The sequence below is a fragment of the Coloeus monedula genome, assembly GCF_965178545.1.
Source record: "Coloeus monedula genome assembly, chromosome: 4".
NCBI classification, from domain to species: domain Eukaryota; kingdom Metazoa; phylum Chordata; class Aves; order Passeriformes; family Corvidae; genus Coloeus; species Coloeus monedula.
In genome coordinates, this window is record NC_138784.1 from 14,862,386 (window position 1) to 14,879,806 (window position 17,421).

Below are 17,421 nucleotides of genomic sequence, written 5' to 3' on the forward strand. Positions count from 1 at the left end.
ATAAGAAGTTTCTTACCTTATGGTTTAAAGGATATGAATGTCCTGAGGGGAAGGACTGTGGTTTAATCCTCTGTATTCCCCTCACAATTCTATTTTGGTATGGCATTCTCCTGTCCTCCAGTGCTGCTGTGCTGTTAACAGCCACGTTCTGCCTTCCTAGACCTGGATATGGTTTTATTTTGTGAGGGAAGCTTGTTACTTATTGTAGAATTTGGGATTACACTGTCAAACCAGGATTGTTTTTAATTGCTCTAGCATCACATACTCCAGACAAGAGATTTATACCTGCAGAGGTTTGTTGTGGTGATTAGGAGTTATATCCCTGCTCCAAACATTTTATGTCTGTTTATTTTCCAGAATTGGAAGAAGATGCTGGGTAAACATTTTGTGGCAGCTTTGCACAAGTAGTTCAGTTAAGGGTGGATTTATCTGTTCATTTCTTCTTACCTGCCAATTTGTTCCTGTTTATAACTCCAGAAGGAAATCCTGGAGGTAGCATTTTAGGAATCCTTTAACTAGTTAATTCTCTTTCCTCCTTCTTTGTTGTATATTTCCTTTAAAATACAAACAAAAATCCCAAAGGGGCCTTAGGGAGTGACCAAGATAGGCCTGGATGTCTTTGAGATCTCCTCAGACTGTTCTGGCTTCAGCTGGATTCTCTGGTTGGATTCCCAGGTTTTGGAGCCCCGTTTCAATGTAGAAACCATGGCACAGCTGCTGAACATCCCACCCAACAAGACGCTGCTGAGGCGGCACTTGGCCACTCATTTCAACCTCCTGGTGGGGCAGGAGGCCCAGCAGCAGAAACGTGAAGCCATGGAGTCCCCAGACTACGTCCTCCTGACAGCAACTGCCAAAGTCAAGGTAGGCCACTTGTTCTGGGAGGGGTGTGAGGTTCCAGGGAGGCATTTGGATCTCCAGTTTTATCCATGCTGGGAGGGTGCTTCAGTAAGGTCTGAGAAAAGGGGTTGGTTCCCAAAGCAAGAAGCATGAGAGCAGGACCTGGCAGATCTGCGTTTGACACTTGTGTCTACCATGAACAGGCCACTTCTCAGCCTCTCTAACGTGCACAGACAAGAGGTAGCACTAGTGTCCTTCTGTCTGTACTGAGAGATGTTTGGGGGGAGACTGTCCCTTACTCATGGTTTAATGTGGAATTTTGACCTCATTTGGGATCTGTTAAATGGTGGTGTCTTAACAGTAGTGGAATGAGAGGACACATTGTCCTTTCAGATCTGTGTAGGAGAGCACTGAGGTTTTGACCCTTCGACATGGAAACACCAGAGGGCACGAGTAGGCCTCTTAATTATTTGCTGATTCTCTAACTCCTTGGCAAATTTCTCTTCACTTTTAAGCCAAAGAAACTTACCTTCAGCAATTTTGGGAGCCTGAGGAAGAAGAAGCAGGATGATGTGGAGGAGTATGTGTGTCCTATGGAGCTGGGGCGGGCATCTGGCAGTAGATCAAAGAAGGGCTTTAAGCCTGGTCTGGATATCCGAGTATATGATGATGATGATTTGGACAGGCTGGAGCAGGTAAGCCAGTTCTAACAATTCCAAGTCTTTGTGCTGTCAGGTTGGGTGGGAAAACCTTCCATTTCCCAGGGAAGCCTCCCTTTTGTTTTGGCCCCTGACTTCTTGCTGTCACACAGCTTTACTGACAAAAGGGTCTGATCCTGAGGAGGTTGAAGCTGTGAATGCAGCACCTTCAGGGCCTGCTCTGGAGTTACTCTCCTCTCCTGACAGGCCACGCTTTTCCCTTGGTCTGAACATCTCAGTAAATTGTGTTGCCACTCTGTGGTAGCAGGGCAAGGGGGAATGGCTTCACACTGACAGAGAGTGGGTTTAGATATTAGTGGGTTTAGGATACTAGAAAAAGGTTCTTCCCTGTGACGGTGGTGAGGCCCTGGCACAGGTTGCCCAGAGAAGCTGTGTCTGCCCCTGGATCCCTGGAAGTGTCCAAGGCCAGGCTGGATAGGGCTTGGAGCAACCTGGAATGGTGGAAGGTGACCCTGCCCATGGCAGGGGGATTGGACCAAGGTGATTTTTAAGGTCTCTTCCAACCCAATCCATTCTGTGATTCCACTCTATGATACAAAGAAGTTATTATTAATTCATGATGCATTCTGGTTTTTTAAGATGGAAGATTCAGAAGGGACGGTGAGGCAAATAGGAGCATTTTCTGAAGGCATCAACAACTTGACAGTAAGTGTGTAAATGGGTCTGTGCAGTAAGAGCTCTGCTTCTGCAGGATGGGTGTAGGCCCCTTGGCAGTCGCTTGCGATAAACAGGATCAGTGAGGTCCTTTGAGTCTTCTACTGGGACAGAGGGCACAACTGAGTGGTTCAGGAAGGTACCTGCCCATGCTGGTGGAGAGGTTTGGTGGCCTGTGCTGGCTTCCCACATGCTGGGGAGGGCAGGGGACATGGCCCCTGTTGCCCATGGTCAGTGGGTTTCCAGCTGGGGGTCAGGCTGCATTTTCTGGGTGGAAGCCCCGAGCCACTGGGGCCAGCACCAGCAGTGAGCTGGTTTTGCAGCAGGGTGGGTGAAAACTTCCCTCAGCAGAACCAAGCAGTGGCTGGCAGGCAGTGTTTGCTGCCCAGCACGGGCCAGGACCGTGCCAGATGACTGACTCCAGTTGTGAGAAACCTTGACTCTGCCCTCCTTTCCTTTCCAGCACATGTTGAAGGAAGATGAAATGTTTAAAGACTTTGCCACTCGCTCTCCTAGCACCAGTATAACAGATGAGGACTCCAACGTGTGACAGTCACCACCAGGCACTGACAAAGGCTCGCTCTCCTGTGTGCAAGGACATCCCCGTTCCACATGACAGGCAGCAGATCATGTACTTTACATTGCTCTTGCTTCTGTTTGGTAGAAGTAACACTGAGGGGTGGAGAATTTTAAAGAGAAAAGGAGAAAAAACAAGGTGCCTCTACTTTAAGTTGCCATAAAAACCACCCAGACACTGGTGAATGGTAATCATTTTAACTCTATTTAATGTACAAACTGGTGGTGTGTTTCAGAGTGTTGCATTTAAATTGATGTGGTATGATAGTGCTCCTTGTGCTTCTTCATGGCCTCAGATAATCCTTTATACTGTTTGAAAAGAACAGAAGATGTTAGGTGAAAGTGTTGCGTCTGTAGATACCGCGCATCAGCTCTCTCTGCGCTCTCAGCTGAAAGATAGAAGTTACTGCTCTTTTTAAAGTGCTTTTCTTTGGCACAAACACCAGTTCAGCCCTATCCAATGTAGGATTTTAGTCATCTGTGCCCTGCATAAGCTCCCCTGTAGCTCTTGACTGTTGCTCCTATTTTTATACTGTTTTATAAAAAAAAAAAAAAGAAAAAAATAAAAGAAAAAAGAAGTCTATGAAGTACATATAAAAGCAAAAATTTAAATTTTGTGAGATAGAGCGATGGAAAGTTGCAGGTGTGTGAGGGAAGGGGAGAAGGTTGTAAAAAAATTATGCCAGTTTGCAAACCAGCTGGTTACTGGGAAAGGCAGGCTGACCTTTGGAACTGTTTGCTTTCGTTGCTTTTTATTGAGTGCACAGTTTAATGATCTTCCATTTGAGATGAAACAATTCTAAAGCATGTTCCTTCTGGCAGTGACTCATACAGAAACTGCACATTTTAAAATGTCTTCTTTCTTGTCCCCCCAGCAGTAGTTTAGTGCATTCAACAAGGTTATTAACACTTCCACGACTTAAAAAATTTCCTTAAAGTTGAGAGTACTCCCTGCATATGGAAGGGACATTTCTGTGCTGTGACTAACGTGAAGATGGTGTAGTTGCAAAAAAAAAAAATAAAGTTATATAGAGAAATGTATAGGAAATATATTATTTCTTATTATTAAGCCTAAGGTTGGCCTTTTCCTCCAAAATTCAGATATCAAATGTGTTGTTCATCATTTTACTTTCTTAAAGCACAGCTCCTCTGCTCTTGAGCATCATCAGGTTTTAAAATTCCTAACTAGCCAGTGGAAATCTTACGTCAGACTTTGGGTATTGCGAGGTGTCCTAGCCGAAAGCAAATAAACAAAAGTAGCTTTTTATTCCAGTGGTCATTTGTATGGTGTTGAACGTTGCATGTATTTTAGCACAATGGCATGAAGCTGCTTTGCTCTGTAAAGGCAAACCAAAATCCAGCTGGAATTGTTCCTTGCAGTGGTGTTGCTTTGCCAAGCGTTTTGTCGCTCGTTTTGTCGCTCTCCTTGCTGGAAGTGAGACCATTCCTGGTGTCCCGCAGGGGATCTGGGGTTTGTGCTGACTTTGTGGGTGTTTCTAAAACACTCTTAACAAAGCTAGGAAAGGAAGAAAGGTTCTTCCCAGGATTTTCAGGGAACTCCCCTCAGATCAGAGGCATATTCCAGCATTATAATGATGTAGCCTGATAACCTGGACCTTTGAAGGGTGTACAGTGTGGGTGATTATTAATGTAACAAGATGCAAAATTTAATGTGGGCGGGTTTAGGGTGCAGATGCTTGGGATGTGGATTCAGGCCTCCCTTTCTGTGAATACTCTGCAATATTGTTATTATTTACATGGAAGTTGAACGTGAAACCCTGTGGAAGCACTGGGAAATGTGGTACAGGCTTCCAAACAAAAGTATTCCTCCGGATGGCTCTTGCTAGTCACCGGCTACTGGACAGGACTGGATATTCACAGGAGGGAAAAAAGGGAGCTAGTGACACAATACTGTGTGCTGAAATAGCCACAAACACTCTCCAGTTTCTCTGGAGTGTTACCAGTGAGGGCAGTGATGGTTTATTTAAGTGCAGTGTAAGCAGCATTCTGCTCCAAACAATCCTTTCCTGGCATCCAGGTCATCCCCTCGGAGCTGCCACCTGAACCCTGGTTCTCTTACGGGGTGGGGACACGAGAGAGGTGATGAAGTCAGGAAGTTTTTATGTGCGCGTGTGAACACCGTCGATACCGTCGGGGTGTTTTAATTGGTGCCTGTTTGGAGAGGGCAACGTAACTGCTGTGTATTGCCATGTGAAATCCAATAAAGTCTGTGGAAAATGCCAAGTGTTTCTGGAAGCCAGTTCCCTTTTTCACACATCCTCTGGGGTTTTTTTCTTTCAATTTTCTTAGGAAGCTTATTTTGTTCTATTTAAAAAGCAAAGGAGGGAAAGGGGACAAAATCACACATCTTTTTGTTGACTTGTTAGTTCATTTGTCAGTAGTGCCTGCAGCAGGGCTCGACTAACAACTAAGAAATCAACTATATCAAGATTTTTTAGTTATTTCTGGGATCCAGATTTGAACAATCTTGGATTGTTTGGTGTGGTGAGAAGTGGCATCATCATTGCTCAGTGTGTGCTCCACTGGGAGCCCTCTCAGGGTGCTCTGTCCCTTCTTGCTGTGAAAAGGACTCTCTCTGCTTCCAGGTGTCTTTCCCTTCTCTAGGAGATCAAAAGAAAATGGTGGTTTCATCTCCACGCAACACCCTGTGCCAAAAAAATGGTTCCTCTGCAATAGTCCTAGAAAGGAGATCCAAGGAGATAAGATCAGACTGGAATGAGATAACATCAGCCAAAGAAATGGTGCCGGAATTAACAATAAGGAAAACAAGCACAGATGAATTCAGTAGGTGTGAAAGCTACAGGGCCTGTTGGGCTGGTCCCTGCTCAGTCAGCTGTGGAGAAGCACACCCAGGAGAAAGCCTGGCTGCCCCACAGGCTCACAGAGCTCAGCTCTGTTGTCACCTTCACCAGGTAGGCTGCAGGTATCCATGTGCAGCTGAATAGGTCTGGCTGAGCCCGGCACCTGCAGAGCTTCTGCTGGAAAATAAAGATTCTTCCCCGAGGCAGTCTGCATGTGGAAACGACCTCCTCCGGCACAGAAAATGGGCCAGAAGGTCTCCCAGGAGGACAACCAGGAAAACAAGGCTGAAACTCTGGTCATCTGTGAAGTCTTCAGCCAGGGCGTGCTCCATGCATCTCAAAGGCTGAAGGACTATCTCGGTTTTGTGGATCCTCAGAGCAAATTCCAGCCAGCCACGAACACGCTGAGCGAGATCTTCCTAGTCAACTTCATCAGCTTCTGCATAGGAAAGGGTGTGGAGGAGCGGATCATGACCAGCAAAATGACCAAGCAGCAGTCCTCCCTCTTCGGGGTGGACTGGGTCTGGACTCTGTGTGGGTCTGACAAGCAGATCAAGCTCCAGCTCGCCGTGCAGGCTCTGCAGCCGGCCGAGCTGTTCCACAGTGAGGGCCCTGCCGAGGATTGCTGCCGCGAGGCCGCGCTGGCTGACGAGTGCTTCCAGAACATGAGCAGGTTTGAGAAGCTGGCCGAGTTCTGCCGCCTGGTGGGACGGGACTGCCTGGGCTTGTTCGTCATGTTCGGCGTGCCAGGGAAGCCCAAGGACATCCGAGGAGTCCTGCTGGACAGCGTTGCCAAGGAGGAGCAAAAATGCCGCCTGTCGGGCAGGAATGCGCTGCGGCAATTTGTCACCAGCACTGACAGCTTCCTGCCCACAAAAGACATGCTGGAAAATTGCCTGGGCACCAAAAATGGGCTGAAGGACGTGGGCAATGTGTACATAAACTTTGTGTGAGCAGCTGAGCAGGAGCAGTGTCTCTGTGCAGCACCAGGGCCTGCACGGGGCTTGGCTCTGCCCCTGTCTTTCCTCCCCACACTCCATTCCCTCCACCTTCCTCTCAACCTGTCGTGGTTCCCTTAGCTCCTGCAGAAGCCAGGCTGAGTCAGCCTCTCCAGGTTTTAAAACAACTGGATGGACCTGCCAGAAAAATGTGTTTATAGAAGGCCCAGCGTTTTTCCAGAACATTTTGTTCGCCAGACATTAAGTCTTGGCTGGAGCTGCTGGAAGCTTTATCAGCCAGAGCTCTGGGGAGGTCCTGGTAGATCTGACTCAACTGCCTTTGTTTGCTGTGTGGCAGATTTTTTTCTGTCCTAGGAGGGTGAGTCTGTAAAAATGAAAATGTGCTGGTGCTGGTCAGAAGAGTTGCAGTGAGCTTGAAAGGCCTTAAAATGACTGATTTGCAGGAGTGAGCTGGTTTAAGAGGAAAAGCCCTTCTAAGTGCTAGAAATGGGATCTGCAAGACACTTTATTAATTACCTGTCCCCTAACTGGTGCCAGGCTCCACAGGGCCTTGGAACCATGAACAAAAGGCAGGGCCGGGACCAACTGCAAAGCTTTTCTCGCTGAGTGGCTGTGTCAGAGCAAGGTGTGGCAAAAGCTAGGGGCAGGTGTTCAAGAAAAATTGGGGAAAATCGAGCAATGGGGACAAAAACCAGGCCTGATGTGGGTGGGACCTTTTCCTCTTCATAGGAACAGAGGCAGCTCCTGACCACTCACAGCAGAGAGCAAATCTGGAGGAGGCAAGATTATTTCACTTGGAATTTCTTTTCAGTAGCTTAGCAGCTGATGGCATTTATGGGCTTGATTTATTCTATTTCCCTCAGCTTTTACTGGACTAAGTGGGGCTTTTGGGTTATACAATTACAATTAGTTTCTTTACTGTTAATCAGTGAAGGAGGACCTGATCCATAGTCAAACTGGTAAACTCACTTTGGTTATAGCTGTCTGAATATTCTTGTCAGTGCAAAACTCATCTGCCTCTAGTTTCTGTATAAATTTAGTCCTTTAACAGAACAAAAATAATTTTGAAAACTCAATTCATCTTTCACTATTTACTATTTGAATTGTAAGATGGGGGCAGCTGTGAGAGTTGAGAATCAGAGGCTGTTACTTAAAGAGCCATTAAAAAAGAGCCCAAAAAGGCTGAGACCTCAGTGCCATGAGTGTTTGCAGCATTCCATGGCAGAGGCAGGGAGTCTGAAAGGGGAACTGAAATAAACACAGAGAACTCTGACATTTTTGCTGAGTCACAAACGTAGAGCTGGGTTTGGAGAAGGGTGGCCTTTCAGTACTGAAACAGTTCATTGAGACAGAATTGTTTTTAAAGAGCTGCTGTCACTGTATTCTCTGTGTGGCTGGGTTTGGTGGGACAGAGGGGACAGTTCTGGTGTGTTGCAGAGCACCTGCACAGCTGTGGGGGATTGGGGTTTTTTTTGCCTGTTTGAGCTAACAAAATAATCAATACTGCAGCAGGATTGATAATGGTTTATAAAAGACCTGCAGAAAACTTTAATTTTGCATTAAATTGGAATGTTACAACTAGTGTGACTTCAGCTATCCCGTTCTGTAGAAAAGCTCACTTGAAAACTGGGCTTTTTTTCCTTTGGATGCTTTGCACACTTTCTCAATAATAGAAGGGGAGAATCAAAGTGTCTTGACTGTACAGAGTTTGAACTGAGTTACACACTGGGGCAGTTGTTGATTTGTGTCCTTCAAAGGGCTCTGGTACCTCAGAGATGTCACATAGGCTTGGTATGTTATTTTGGGAGCTGGGTCATGTTGCCCAGGCTGTACCACACTCTGGCCCGTTCCCTTGTGGGCTTTAGCTCAGGCCCCTGGGCCCTCAGCCATGGTGGGAATTGGCCAAGGCTCTGGATTCTGGCTAACAACAGTGAAAAGTATTTAACCATGTAAATCTGACCATGTTCATCCACTCAGCCAAGCTGGAGCCTCAGCTCAGGTGACTCACAGCCATCCCCAGGCTTCTGTGACTGCACGTGCTGATGGACCAGGTAAGGTGCAGCCCTCTGCCAGTGAAATCCCAGGGCAGTTTGTGTAGTAACATGACAAAAGGTTTGTCCTGGCTTCTGCAGAACTGAATTCACACCTTTGTCCCTTGGCAGTGTTTTCTGCTCAAATTTCCCTCTAAGCACTCGCTGCTGGGATACACGGGGAAAAGCCCTGTCCCTGCATGGGATGGAAACTCCTCCATGTCTTACCAAGGAGTTAAAAGCCCGTTGGGTTTTCTGGAAGCAGTCGATGAACTCGGCCTCGCTCGGGGGTCTTGCTCGGAGGGTCAGCATTCCCTCTGCCCAGAGAAGGGGCAGAGAAGGACACGGCCCGTTAGTGAGAGCATCCCTTTGGGAAGGTTCCATCTGCCTGCCGTGCAGAAGGCATAGCAGAAGTGGGTGTTGGCACCAGAACTACTGAGAATCAGGGCTTCAGGGCAAGGCAAACTCCCTGTGTGTGCCAGAGGCTCCGTGTGCTCTACCAGAGGTGCCCCCGGAGCAGCGGCACCTCCCGAGCTGCTGTGCCCGGATCCGTGGCTGTGCCCGGCCTCGATCCGGCCTTGCTGGGCCGGGAGCTGAGGTGTCCCCCCACCTTCATCCGTGCCCCCCTGCTCTCCCCGTTTGTTCCAGCACTGCCCCTGCTGGCCCTTTCTTCTTGTTCTGCCTCCCCTTCTTCCCTTGGCTGAGCTGTCGGAATGCCTCTGCAGCCGTCTGGAGCCGGGCGATGAACACTTGGGTCATCCGGGGTGCAGCTCAGGATTTGCTGTGAGGACAGAAACCCAAGGGACCGAGGTGAAAGCGAGCTTGGGCTGCGCACGTCTGGGGGCCCGAGTCCCAGAGCCTGCTGCATTTCCTGGGAGAATGCACAGGAGAGGCAAATCCAGGCATGAAACAGAGCTGAATGCATCCCTTTGCAAGCACAGAGCTGCTGGGCGTGGCTGTGTGCTGGCCTTACCAATGTGACAAGTGACCCCTGCTAATGGATGGCTGGAAAATAACCCAGGTGGGATGGGGAGGAGCAGACCTGGAGAGCAGAACTGCCTCAGGTCAGAGGACACTGTCACTGATCCCGTGATGGAGATTTGCCTTTGGTCACCTTATCTTTGTGCACAGCAGGTATCAGTTGGAAAAAATGGCAAGATGATGGATTAAATGTCTGCTCAGGGAGGAGCCCCTTGCTCTCTGCCTCTCTTCTCCCTCTGCTCCTGCCTAGGGATGGTGCAGTGTCCTTGTTTCCCACTATTTCCTTTGCCATCTCCTGTGCTAATGTGGCTCCAGACTCCTCGTGCTCCCCAGAGTTGGATCTTCATCGTTCAGGGTCTGCAAATGAGGGACAGAAAAATACATTTGCTCTCCGAGGCTGGAAATAGGCTCCATGAAAGGCAGGGATCCAAGGGATGGTAGCTTCCAGCTTGGGTGTTTGTTCTGGGTTGTGAGGGCACCTCGGGACACCCGAAGGAGCAGGAGGCAATCGGAGTTGCTGATTAAATCCTCTGGGGGCACAGCACCTGCCTGCCAGCCCCGTGTCCATCCCCTCCCTGCTTTCAGCTACAGACAGGGAATGAATGGTGAGGAGCAGCCAGCAGAGACCTGCCAGCCCTGGCTCCTGCTGCTCTGGGTCACCAACTCCTGAGCCTTTGATGGATCTATGCTGAGGAGCTGAAGAACCAGATGTCAAGTGGGATTAGATGAACTCTGCTCTCCCTGCAAACCTCCAGTTCTCCACGGGAGCCTTCCATCTCCCAGTGGTTGCAGTTTAACCAAGTGGTAGTGGAGAAAGAAGGAACAAGCCCTGGAATTCTGCATGATGGGTGTTCAGGCAGGCCTGGGCACAAACCAGCATTTTTGTACAAACTCATATGCAGTCCCTCAAGTGCTTGCAGTAGATGCTAAATCCCAATCATCCTGAAAAAAACCCAACCCTGAGGCACCTCCCAGCTTCCAGACGCCACACACCCAGTGTGGGGGATATTCCAGCAGGAACAATCACTGGGGTGGCCCCTGGTCATCACCATGTCTTGCATTTTTTCTGTCTGTTTTTATCTCTGCCGGGGATGTGAGTTTTTCTTCCGGTCTTTTGGCAAAGCTCCTGGCTAACTCCAGGAGCTCCAAGGTTCATCCCGTTCTCTTCTTTTGCAGGAATGGCCTCTGGCAGCAATGCCCTGGACAAGGTGGCCCCAGGGGCGGGGCCGAGGGGCTCTAAGCCGGGAACGGCCCCGCCCGCCAGGTGCTTGCTCAGAGCAGGGTGCGAGCAGGTCATTCTGCAGCGTGGACACACAGAAGAGATCACCAGCCAAACAAACGGCCCCCCTTCCCCCCTGCTTCGCTCGGTGCCCGCCCCGAGCTACCCTCCAATCCCTTCCTACAAAGGAGAGGAGAGATTCAGTGCCCAAAGGATTCATAATCCACAGCAGCTGAAGTACAAAATGCTCCCAAACCGTACCCCCCAAACAGTCAAACTCCTGACCTTGGCTGTCCCATCACTGGCTCTTCCCACAGTGTTTGAGAACACCAAAAAAAGCCCTGCACACTGAACCTGCTGCTGAACTGATGGAAGAGATGCTGTCCTGTCTTGCCTCTGCTGCAAAGTTTCTGGTCTAAAGTTTCTCTGTCTTGGAGTTTCTGGTTTAAAGCCCCCAAAAAGCACAAGGCCGTTTAAGAAATGACCAATCTGCCCCCAGCGCTTGGGATTCTTTCAGGTGCCCGGTTTCAGGTGATCAGTCTTGTGTGTTTCATCTGGAACCTTGTGTAATTGGCCCCTGAAAATCAAGAAAAAGCAAACTCTACTTCCTTTTCAAGTGGACAAGGAAGCTTTCCATAAAATTTCACATACCCAAGAGGGGGAAAAAGGAATTAGCTGCAGAAACCTGTCCAGCATGAATACTGAGGTGAACCTCAGAGATGTGTCAGCATGGACCTGGAAATCACAGAGAGCAGTATTACAAATCGGAAGATGCTGTGTATTTTATGTAAAACGTGAGCAAGAGAAAACCTCCTGATGTGAGCAGGAATCACCTCAGGCTCACCCGGGGGAATCCATACCATGGCAGTAGCACAGCTGCTTGAAAAGATTGGGTGTTCCAGACCATTGTCTTCCCATTGCTCTGAATCACTGCTGTCATTAAAAGCAGGAAAGGAAAGGTTACACTTGGAGAAACCTATTTTGGGTTTTTTTTAAGACAATCTAGTAGCAGGCAGTAAATTACTGTAATAAACCACAAGCGAGACAGGCCTGAAAACTGTTGTGATTTAAAAAGTTCTAAAGCTGGGGGTTCATAAAGGAGCACTGTCATAAAGGCCTAAGTGGTCACGAGTAAGAGAGAGACAGAAGATAAGAAACAACTCTTTGCTGTCTCTTCCAGCCCCAGAAGCAGCAATCCACAAGCCAAACAGTAATCTGCAGATGAAACTACCAGGAGCCCAGAAGAGGAGAAGCAGCTCTTCCTGCAACAATTTCCTTAGGAGTCAGCCTGTGTCCATTGCTGCCCACAGCAGAATGGGCATCCTGAGCACCAGAGGGGCTGGAACACAAATTCCTTGGAGAATGAAATGCAGGCAGCCCAGAGCTACTGTTCAGAGTAAATCTTTAGAAGCTGATTGTATCTTACTGAAAACAACACTAAGCTCACCTGCCTTTCTGTTTGTTAAAGGATTTATCACCTCTTCAACAATAATTAAAACAGTATCTGACACTGGAAGTGCATTTGCAGATTAAAAAAAAAAGTATTCTTAAAATTCTTAAAGATCTGGCAAATCAAATGTATATAAAGCACAAGGGAAGAGGAGGGGCAGACACTGATCTTTTCTCTCTGGTGACCAGTGACAAGACCCAGGAGACTGGAGCTGGGCCAGGCCAGGTTTAGGGTGGATATCAGGACAAGGTTCCTTCCCCCAGAGGGTGCTGGGGCACTGAACAGGCTCCCCAGGGAATGGTCACAGCCTCAAGGATGCCAGAACTCCAGGAGTTTGGACAATGCTCCTAGGCACAGGGTGGGTTTGTTGGGGTGTCTGTGCAGGGTCATGAGCTGGATTCTATGATCCTGATAGAATCTCCTAAGGTGGGAGGGACCTATGATTGAATAATTAAGAAATCAATTTGCTTAACCTATTGTGACAAGATGAGGTCTAAGGATGGAACCACTCCTCTCATAAAATTTCTATCCACTCATCTGAAAGTATTTTGCTAAATACTAAAGGCTCAGTAGTATTGTCTTCTCTGCAACACAGCCCTATCTGTAAGGTTTGTGAAAGCAGCAATGTTTGAAGTCAGATTTTTTGTTTAAAAGCACTGCATGTTACCTGAGCTGTTGTAGAGTTCAGAGTTCTGCTGCTCACCTTAGAGGGCCTTTCAGGAACACCCTGATAAACCTCACTGTTACCCATTAACAGTGTTAACCAAGAGCCCATTAATTACATGACTTTCTCTCCATTGTGCCAAGGTTCCCTGAGTGGTGTAGGACATGTTATGGATGTTGGGTCACGTACACTTGGAATCTGCAAATGCCAGGGAAGAAAAGTTACCACCCAGACAGGGTCAACACTATGGCAGCAACAGCCAAGCAAGAGCTTTCCCACAAAACCTTTTACCATTTCCAAAGATTGTGCCATTATTTGTAATGGTTTTGACATGAAAACAAATCAGTAATAGAAAGTTATGTGCAGTGCCCACATACCTGAACTTACCTTTAAGAGATCAGGCAGGCTGAGGTAGTGTATTCCCTTTTCTGTCCCATTTAAGCTCTTTTCCCTGAGATAAAAGCACTTCACAGGAGCTGACGCATACAGAGCTTTTAGGGCCCTTGCTGGTTTGTATGTTTGTTGACTGGTTTTTTTTTTTTAATCCTCAGTGTGGTAGGCTGGTATAATGTGGCAGGAGTTCCCCAGGAGCAGAGGAAGTGCACCAGTAAAACTGACTACTTCCAAAGGACATAGTTTAGTGGCTCATTCCCCACTTCACTGGCTTTTCCTTCTGGATCCTAATTCATCAGGAATGGGGAATAAAATTATCATCTTCAGGGAAGTCCTAAGTGACACAAAAAGTTTTCCAGCTGGTGGTGACTTCCTGGGATTCCAGGACATTTTATGAATCTAAATGAAGCAAAAGACTGAAAAGTAAAAAAGTGAAAAGCAAAAGTGGAAAAGGCCAGAAATCAGGGTCTGGGGAGAAGCAGCAGCAGCACATCTTTAAGAATAAATCCATTTCACTTTGGATCATGAACAGAAACATTGCTGTGAGCAGTCACTAAAATGACTTTAAGCCTTTTGTGCTTGTGAGTAAACCAAGTTTTCCTGTATTCTAAAAAGTGTAAGATCCACAGCAAATTCCAGAACAACAAAGCACCACAGGAAAGAAATCTGCGCTCAATCTCTGCTTTAGACTCACGCAACAGCACTGTACTTGAGCACACCCTACAAAGGAATCCCAAAAGCACAGAAAGGATCCTCCTTGCCCCCAGAATATCAAATGTTCATAGAGTCACACAACTGTTTAGGTTGAAAAAGACCTCGAAGATCAAGTCCCACTATAACCCAGGACACCAAATCCACCACTACCCCGTCCATCGGTGCCACACATGAACATCTTTGAACACCTCCAGGAATGGTGGTTCCTCCCCTGCCCTGGGCAGCCTCTGCCAATGCTTAATAAAAAACCCTTTTAGTGAACAGCTTTGCCCCAATATCCAATCTAAACCTCCCCTGGCACAACTTGAGGCCAGTTCCTCTCATCCTGTCCCTTGGGAGCAGAGCCTGACCCCCACCTACCTCCAGTCAGGGAGTTGTAGAGCGCGATGAGGTCTCCCCTGAGCCTCCTTTTCTCCAGGCTGAGCATTCCCAGCTCCCTCAGGAGCTCCTCACAGGTCTTGTGCTTGCAACAGGAAGTGGAAAAGTTCAGGGTTAATGTGTGGACGCCTTCAGAGTTAATTCCTGGAGGACACGAGGGTGTTCTGAAGCTCTGTTTGAATTCCCAAAAATGCACATTAGCTTGGATTACAGGCTCTCCCTGCCTGGGGAGCATCAAACTGAGCTACCAAAATCCACAGGAGTTCCACATCCCTGTTTATGTTTTTAGGAAAGGAGCCTGGGATCTGAAAGAACAAGTATTTTGTATTTCAGCTCAGTATTAGACAGAATTGCCAGCAGACTAACAGCAGGGCATCAAAATAGTATTTATTGACCTGGTTTAACCACATCCTCCCATTACCTGCACCATGCCAGGAACAAACTGTCAGTATCTCACTAGAATTGTGCTGCTACACAAACACAGGTAAGCACACACCATCTCAACAGTATTAAAAAAAATCTATTAATTTCACTGGAAATATTTACAAGTGACACTTTTTCTTGAAAAGGCTGCTTTAAGCCAGAAAAAAAATTCACAAATAGTAAAGAGAGAATCTAATAAATGACTTGAAAGTCACAATATTGATCATTGGCTGCAAAAGAATCAAAGTTACATTTTTTGGGCTTATTTTTTAGGGATAGCCAAGAATCCAAAAATAGTGGTTTGACTCTAGACATATAAATCTTGTGAAAGAATTAATCTGCTCCTTCAGTAACAACAGCTGCCCCATTTCCAAACTAATCCAGTTAAAAAAACCTGTTGTAATAAAGTCTGTATAATTTTAAGTTATTTATGTACTCATTTATCTATGAGCTACAGTATTTGCTGGTTTATTTAGCATTTATTTCTAGAATAGAAAAGAGAAAATGCATTTTACTGTGGCAGAATCTCCAAAGTGCCTGTTTATTTCTCCCACTTTGCTCCATGATATAGCCCAAAATTCAGAAAAAGCAGAAAACTTCATTCTAATAAAGCAAGAGAACTGATCATTTTGGCCCCATGTCTGTAAAAAAAGAGATCTGAATGCAGGAAATTACATCCAAATTAAATGGGAAAAAAACCCCAAAGGTCTATAGAGTTAAAAAAAAAAAGAAGAATCAATCCAAGAAGCCATTCTAGCAAAGCACCATCACCAAAAAGGCGTCATCTGCAAAATGAGTCATATCTATAAGATACAGAGCTGCTCTGTCAAGCAGAGGAAGCCACTTCATGTCCTGATCGTGTCGTCGTGAGGACAGGGTGGTTCCCCAGCAGTACAAGGGTGACATCTAGTGATGGCCACATCCATCGGTTCCCAACTCCAGCCTTCCTAAAAACACCTGACACGGGCTGCCATCCTCACCTGGAGTGAGAGAGGTTAGGGTTGTACCTATGTTTAAATGTCTGTATTAAAAAGATGCACATGTATCAGATATCTTCAAATGCTTTCATTACCTGAATTAAAAAAAAAAACCAAACCAAACCCAAACATGAAGAAAACAGGAAAATATCTGTAATTTTATGATATATAATCTATACAAAAATTTGTTTAAACATTGAATACCAGAGATAAAAAGATCCACTTGCTATATTAGTGCCATGTTGTTCTAATGCAACCTCTGAAGTGCCATGTTCTTGAGTCATTTGCTGTAACTGGGATACAATCCTTGCAAAAGCTGTTCCCAAAAGATCATTCTGCATAGCATTTACTTACAGAGCTATAGTACAAAGAGATTTTAAAAAGTCACACACTCAAGCAGTAGAAAATTCTCCCAATCTCTCCAAAAACATAAAAGATGCTCTAGAATTTTAACATTTTTTCACTGACAGAGTGCAAGCCTCACTCTGGAGCCAAGGCAATCCATCCAAACTTCTCCAGTTAGTAAAGAACCTGGGACAAGACCAAAGTGCTTTATTACAAATAGAGCATTATTTTTCTCTGGTTCTGTGCACTGCCTCTCTAATAATACATTACAAACAATACAAAATAGTAATTAAGAGTTTGTTGGTCTTTTCTTATACCCTTCTCATGTTTGTGTACTGGGAAAATGACTGTTTCACTCAAAACATTCTCTTCTGTTAGGGTGTGATCCAACCCCAGTCCTTGCTCCCAGATCTGTAGGCTTCGTTTTCACCTTTGACTGCAAAAATTGCACTGCTGAGAAGTGCAAGGAATCACAAACTCCATCATTTAAGAATTACAATACCTTATTTTACAACTGTAGTGTGTGCAAATCGTTATCTCAATTAAATTTAATAGTTACAAATATTCTCAAACCATGTAACTACATACAGTAGGTTCTACAGAAAGTAACATGGATAACCAATATTCTTCAACTTGAAACAAAAACAATAAATAAAAGTTTGAAGTATTAAAACTATGAAAAAGTAATCCTGTACATTGTACAGTACCTTTTGGTTAAAGCTTCTTAGCAAAAATATACTAATGTGTTCTAAGCATTCCAGTTACTGATGGTTCAATATTAAAATTTCAAGGTTTCCTCATCATGAAAAAAATATTGCATTTGTCCATAGGTGCAGCAGAAGATGTCTCTCTCTGAACAAGGCTTCAGTCTTTAAAAATCTCGAGACAGCAAGTCTGAATTCAAAGGAACCATTACAAAACTCGAATACAGTACTGAGGATGTAGCATTGTTGTGCATGAGGGGTTTGACATTCCTGTCTCCCAAAGCAGCTCTAGAGAGCCCACTGGATATCACTGAGGTCAGCTGGGTCTCCCAGGCCTCCATCAGCCTCCAGGTAATTCATCAGAGCTGTCATTGCAGTGTCATCGTGCTCACAGATGGCATCGAAGTCCAGCTGAGAATTGCCACCTGCAAAGTGATTAAAACAGGACGTTTGAAGCAGGTATGAACACTATGAAGCATGGAGAACATGGTAACTTGCAAAACAGAACTGATTTGAAGCAGCACCTGCCTTTGAAGTCAAGGCAAATATTTCTATGTTAAAAAAACCCTTACT

At 46.1% G+C, this 17,421-nt stretch overlaps 3 protein-coding genes across 13 annotated transcripts in view; 2 read left to right on the forward strand and 1 right to left on the reverse strand.

Moving 5' to 3' along the window:
* PPFIBP1 (PPFIA binding protein 1) overlaps positions 1–5,033 on the forward strand; it is a 102,598-nt gene extending 97,565 nt beyond the window's left edge. For all 10 annotated transcript variants that reach the window (XM_082281022.1, XM_082281026.1, XM_082281025.1 and 7 more), the window contains 4 exons: positions 676–864; positions 1,356–1,535; positions 2,139–2,204; positions 2,677–5,033. In XM_082281022.1, coding sequence (XP_082137148.1) covers positions 676–864; positions 1,356–1,535; positions 2,139–2,204; positions 2,677–2,763 — 522 coding nt within the window. In that variant the 3' untranslated portion in view covers positions 2,764–5,033. The remainder of the gene's footprint in view (positions 1–675; positions 865–1,355; positions 1,536–2,138; positions 2,205–2,676) is intronic.
* Positions 5,034–5,823: 790 nt separating this feature from the next.
* On the forward strand, positions 5,824–6,564 carry REP15 (RAB15 effector protein; the record flags this gene model as incomplete). Its single annotated transcript, XM_082280485.1, has 1 exon — positions 5,824–6,564. The coding sequence occupies one exon, from the start codon at positions 5,824–5,826 to the stop codon at positions 6,562–6,564; it is 741 nt and encodes a 246-aa protein (XP_082136611.1).
* An 8,875-nt stretch (positions 6,565–15,439) lies between these two features.
* BMAL2 (basic helix-loop-helix ARNT like 2) overlaps positions 15,440–17,421 on the reverse strand; it is a 31,530-nt gene continuing 29,548 nt past the window's right edge. For both annotated transcript variants that reach the window (XM_082279946.1, XM_082279945.1), the window contains one exon: positions 15,440–17,273. In XM_082279946.1, the coding sequence (XP_082136072.1) occupies positions 17,137–17,273 (137 nt within the window). In that variant the 3' untranslated portion in view covers positions 15,440–17,136. The remainder of the gene's footprint in view (positions 17,274–17,421) is intronic.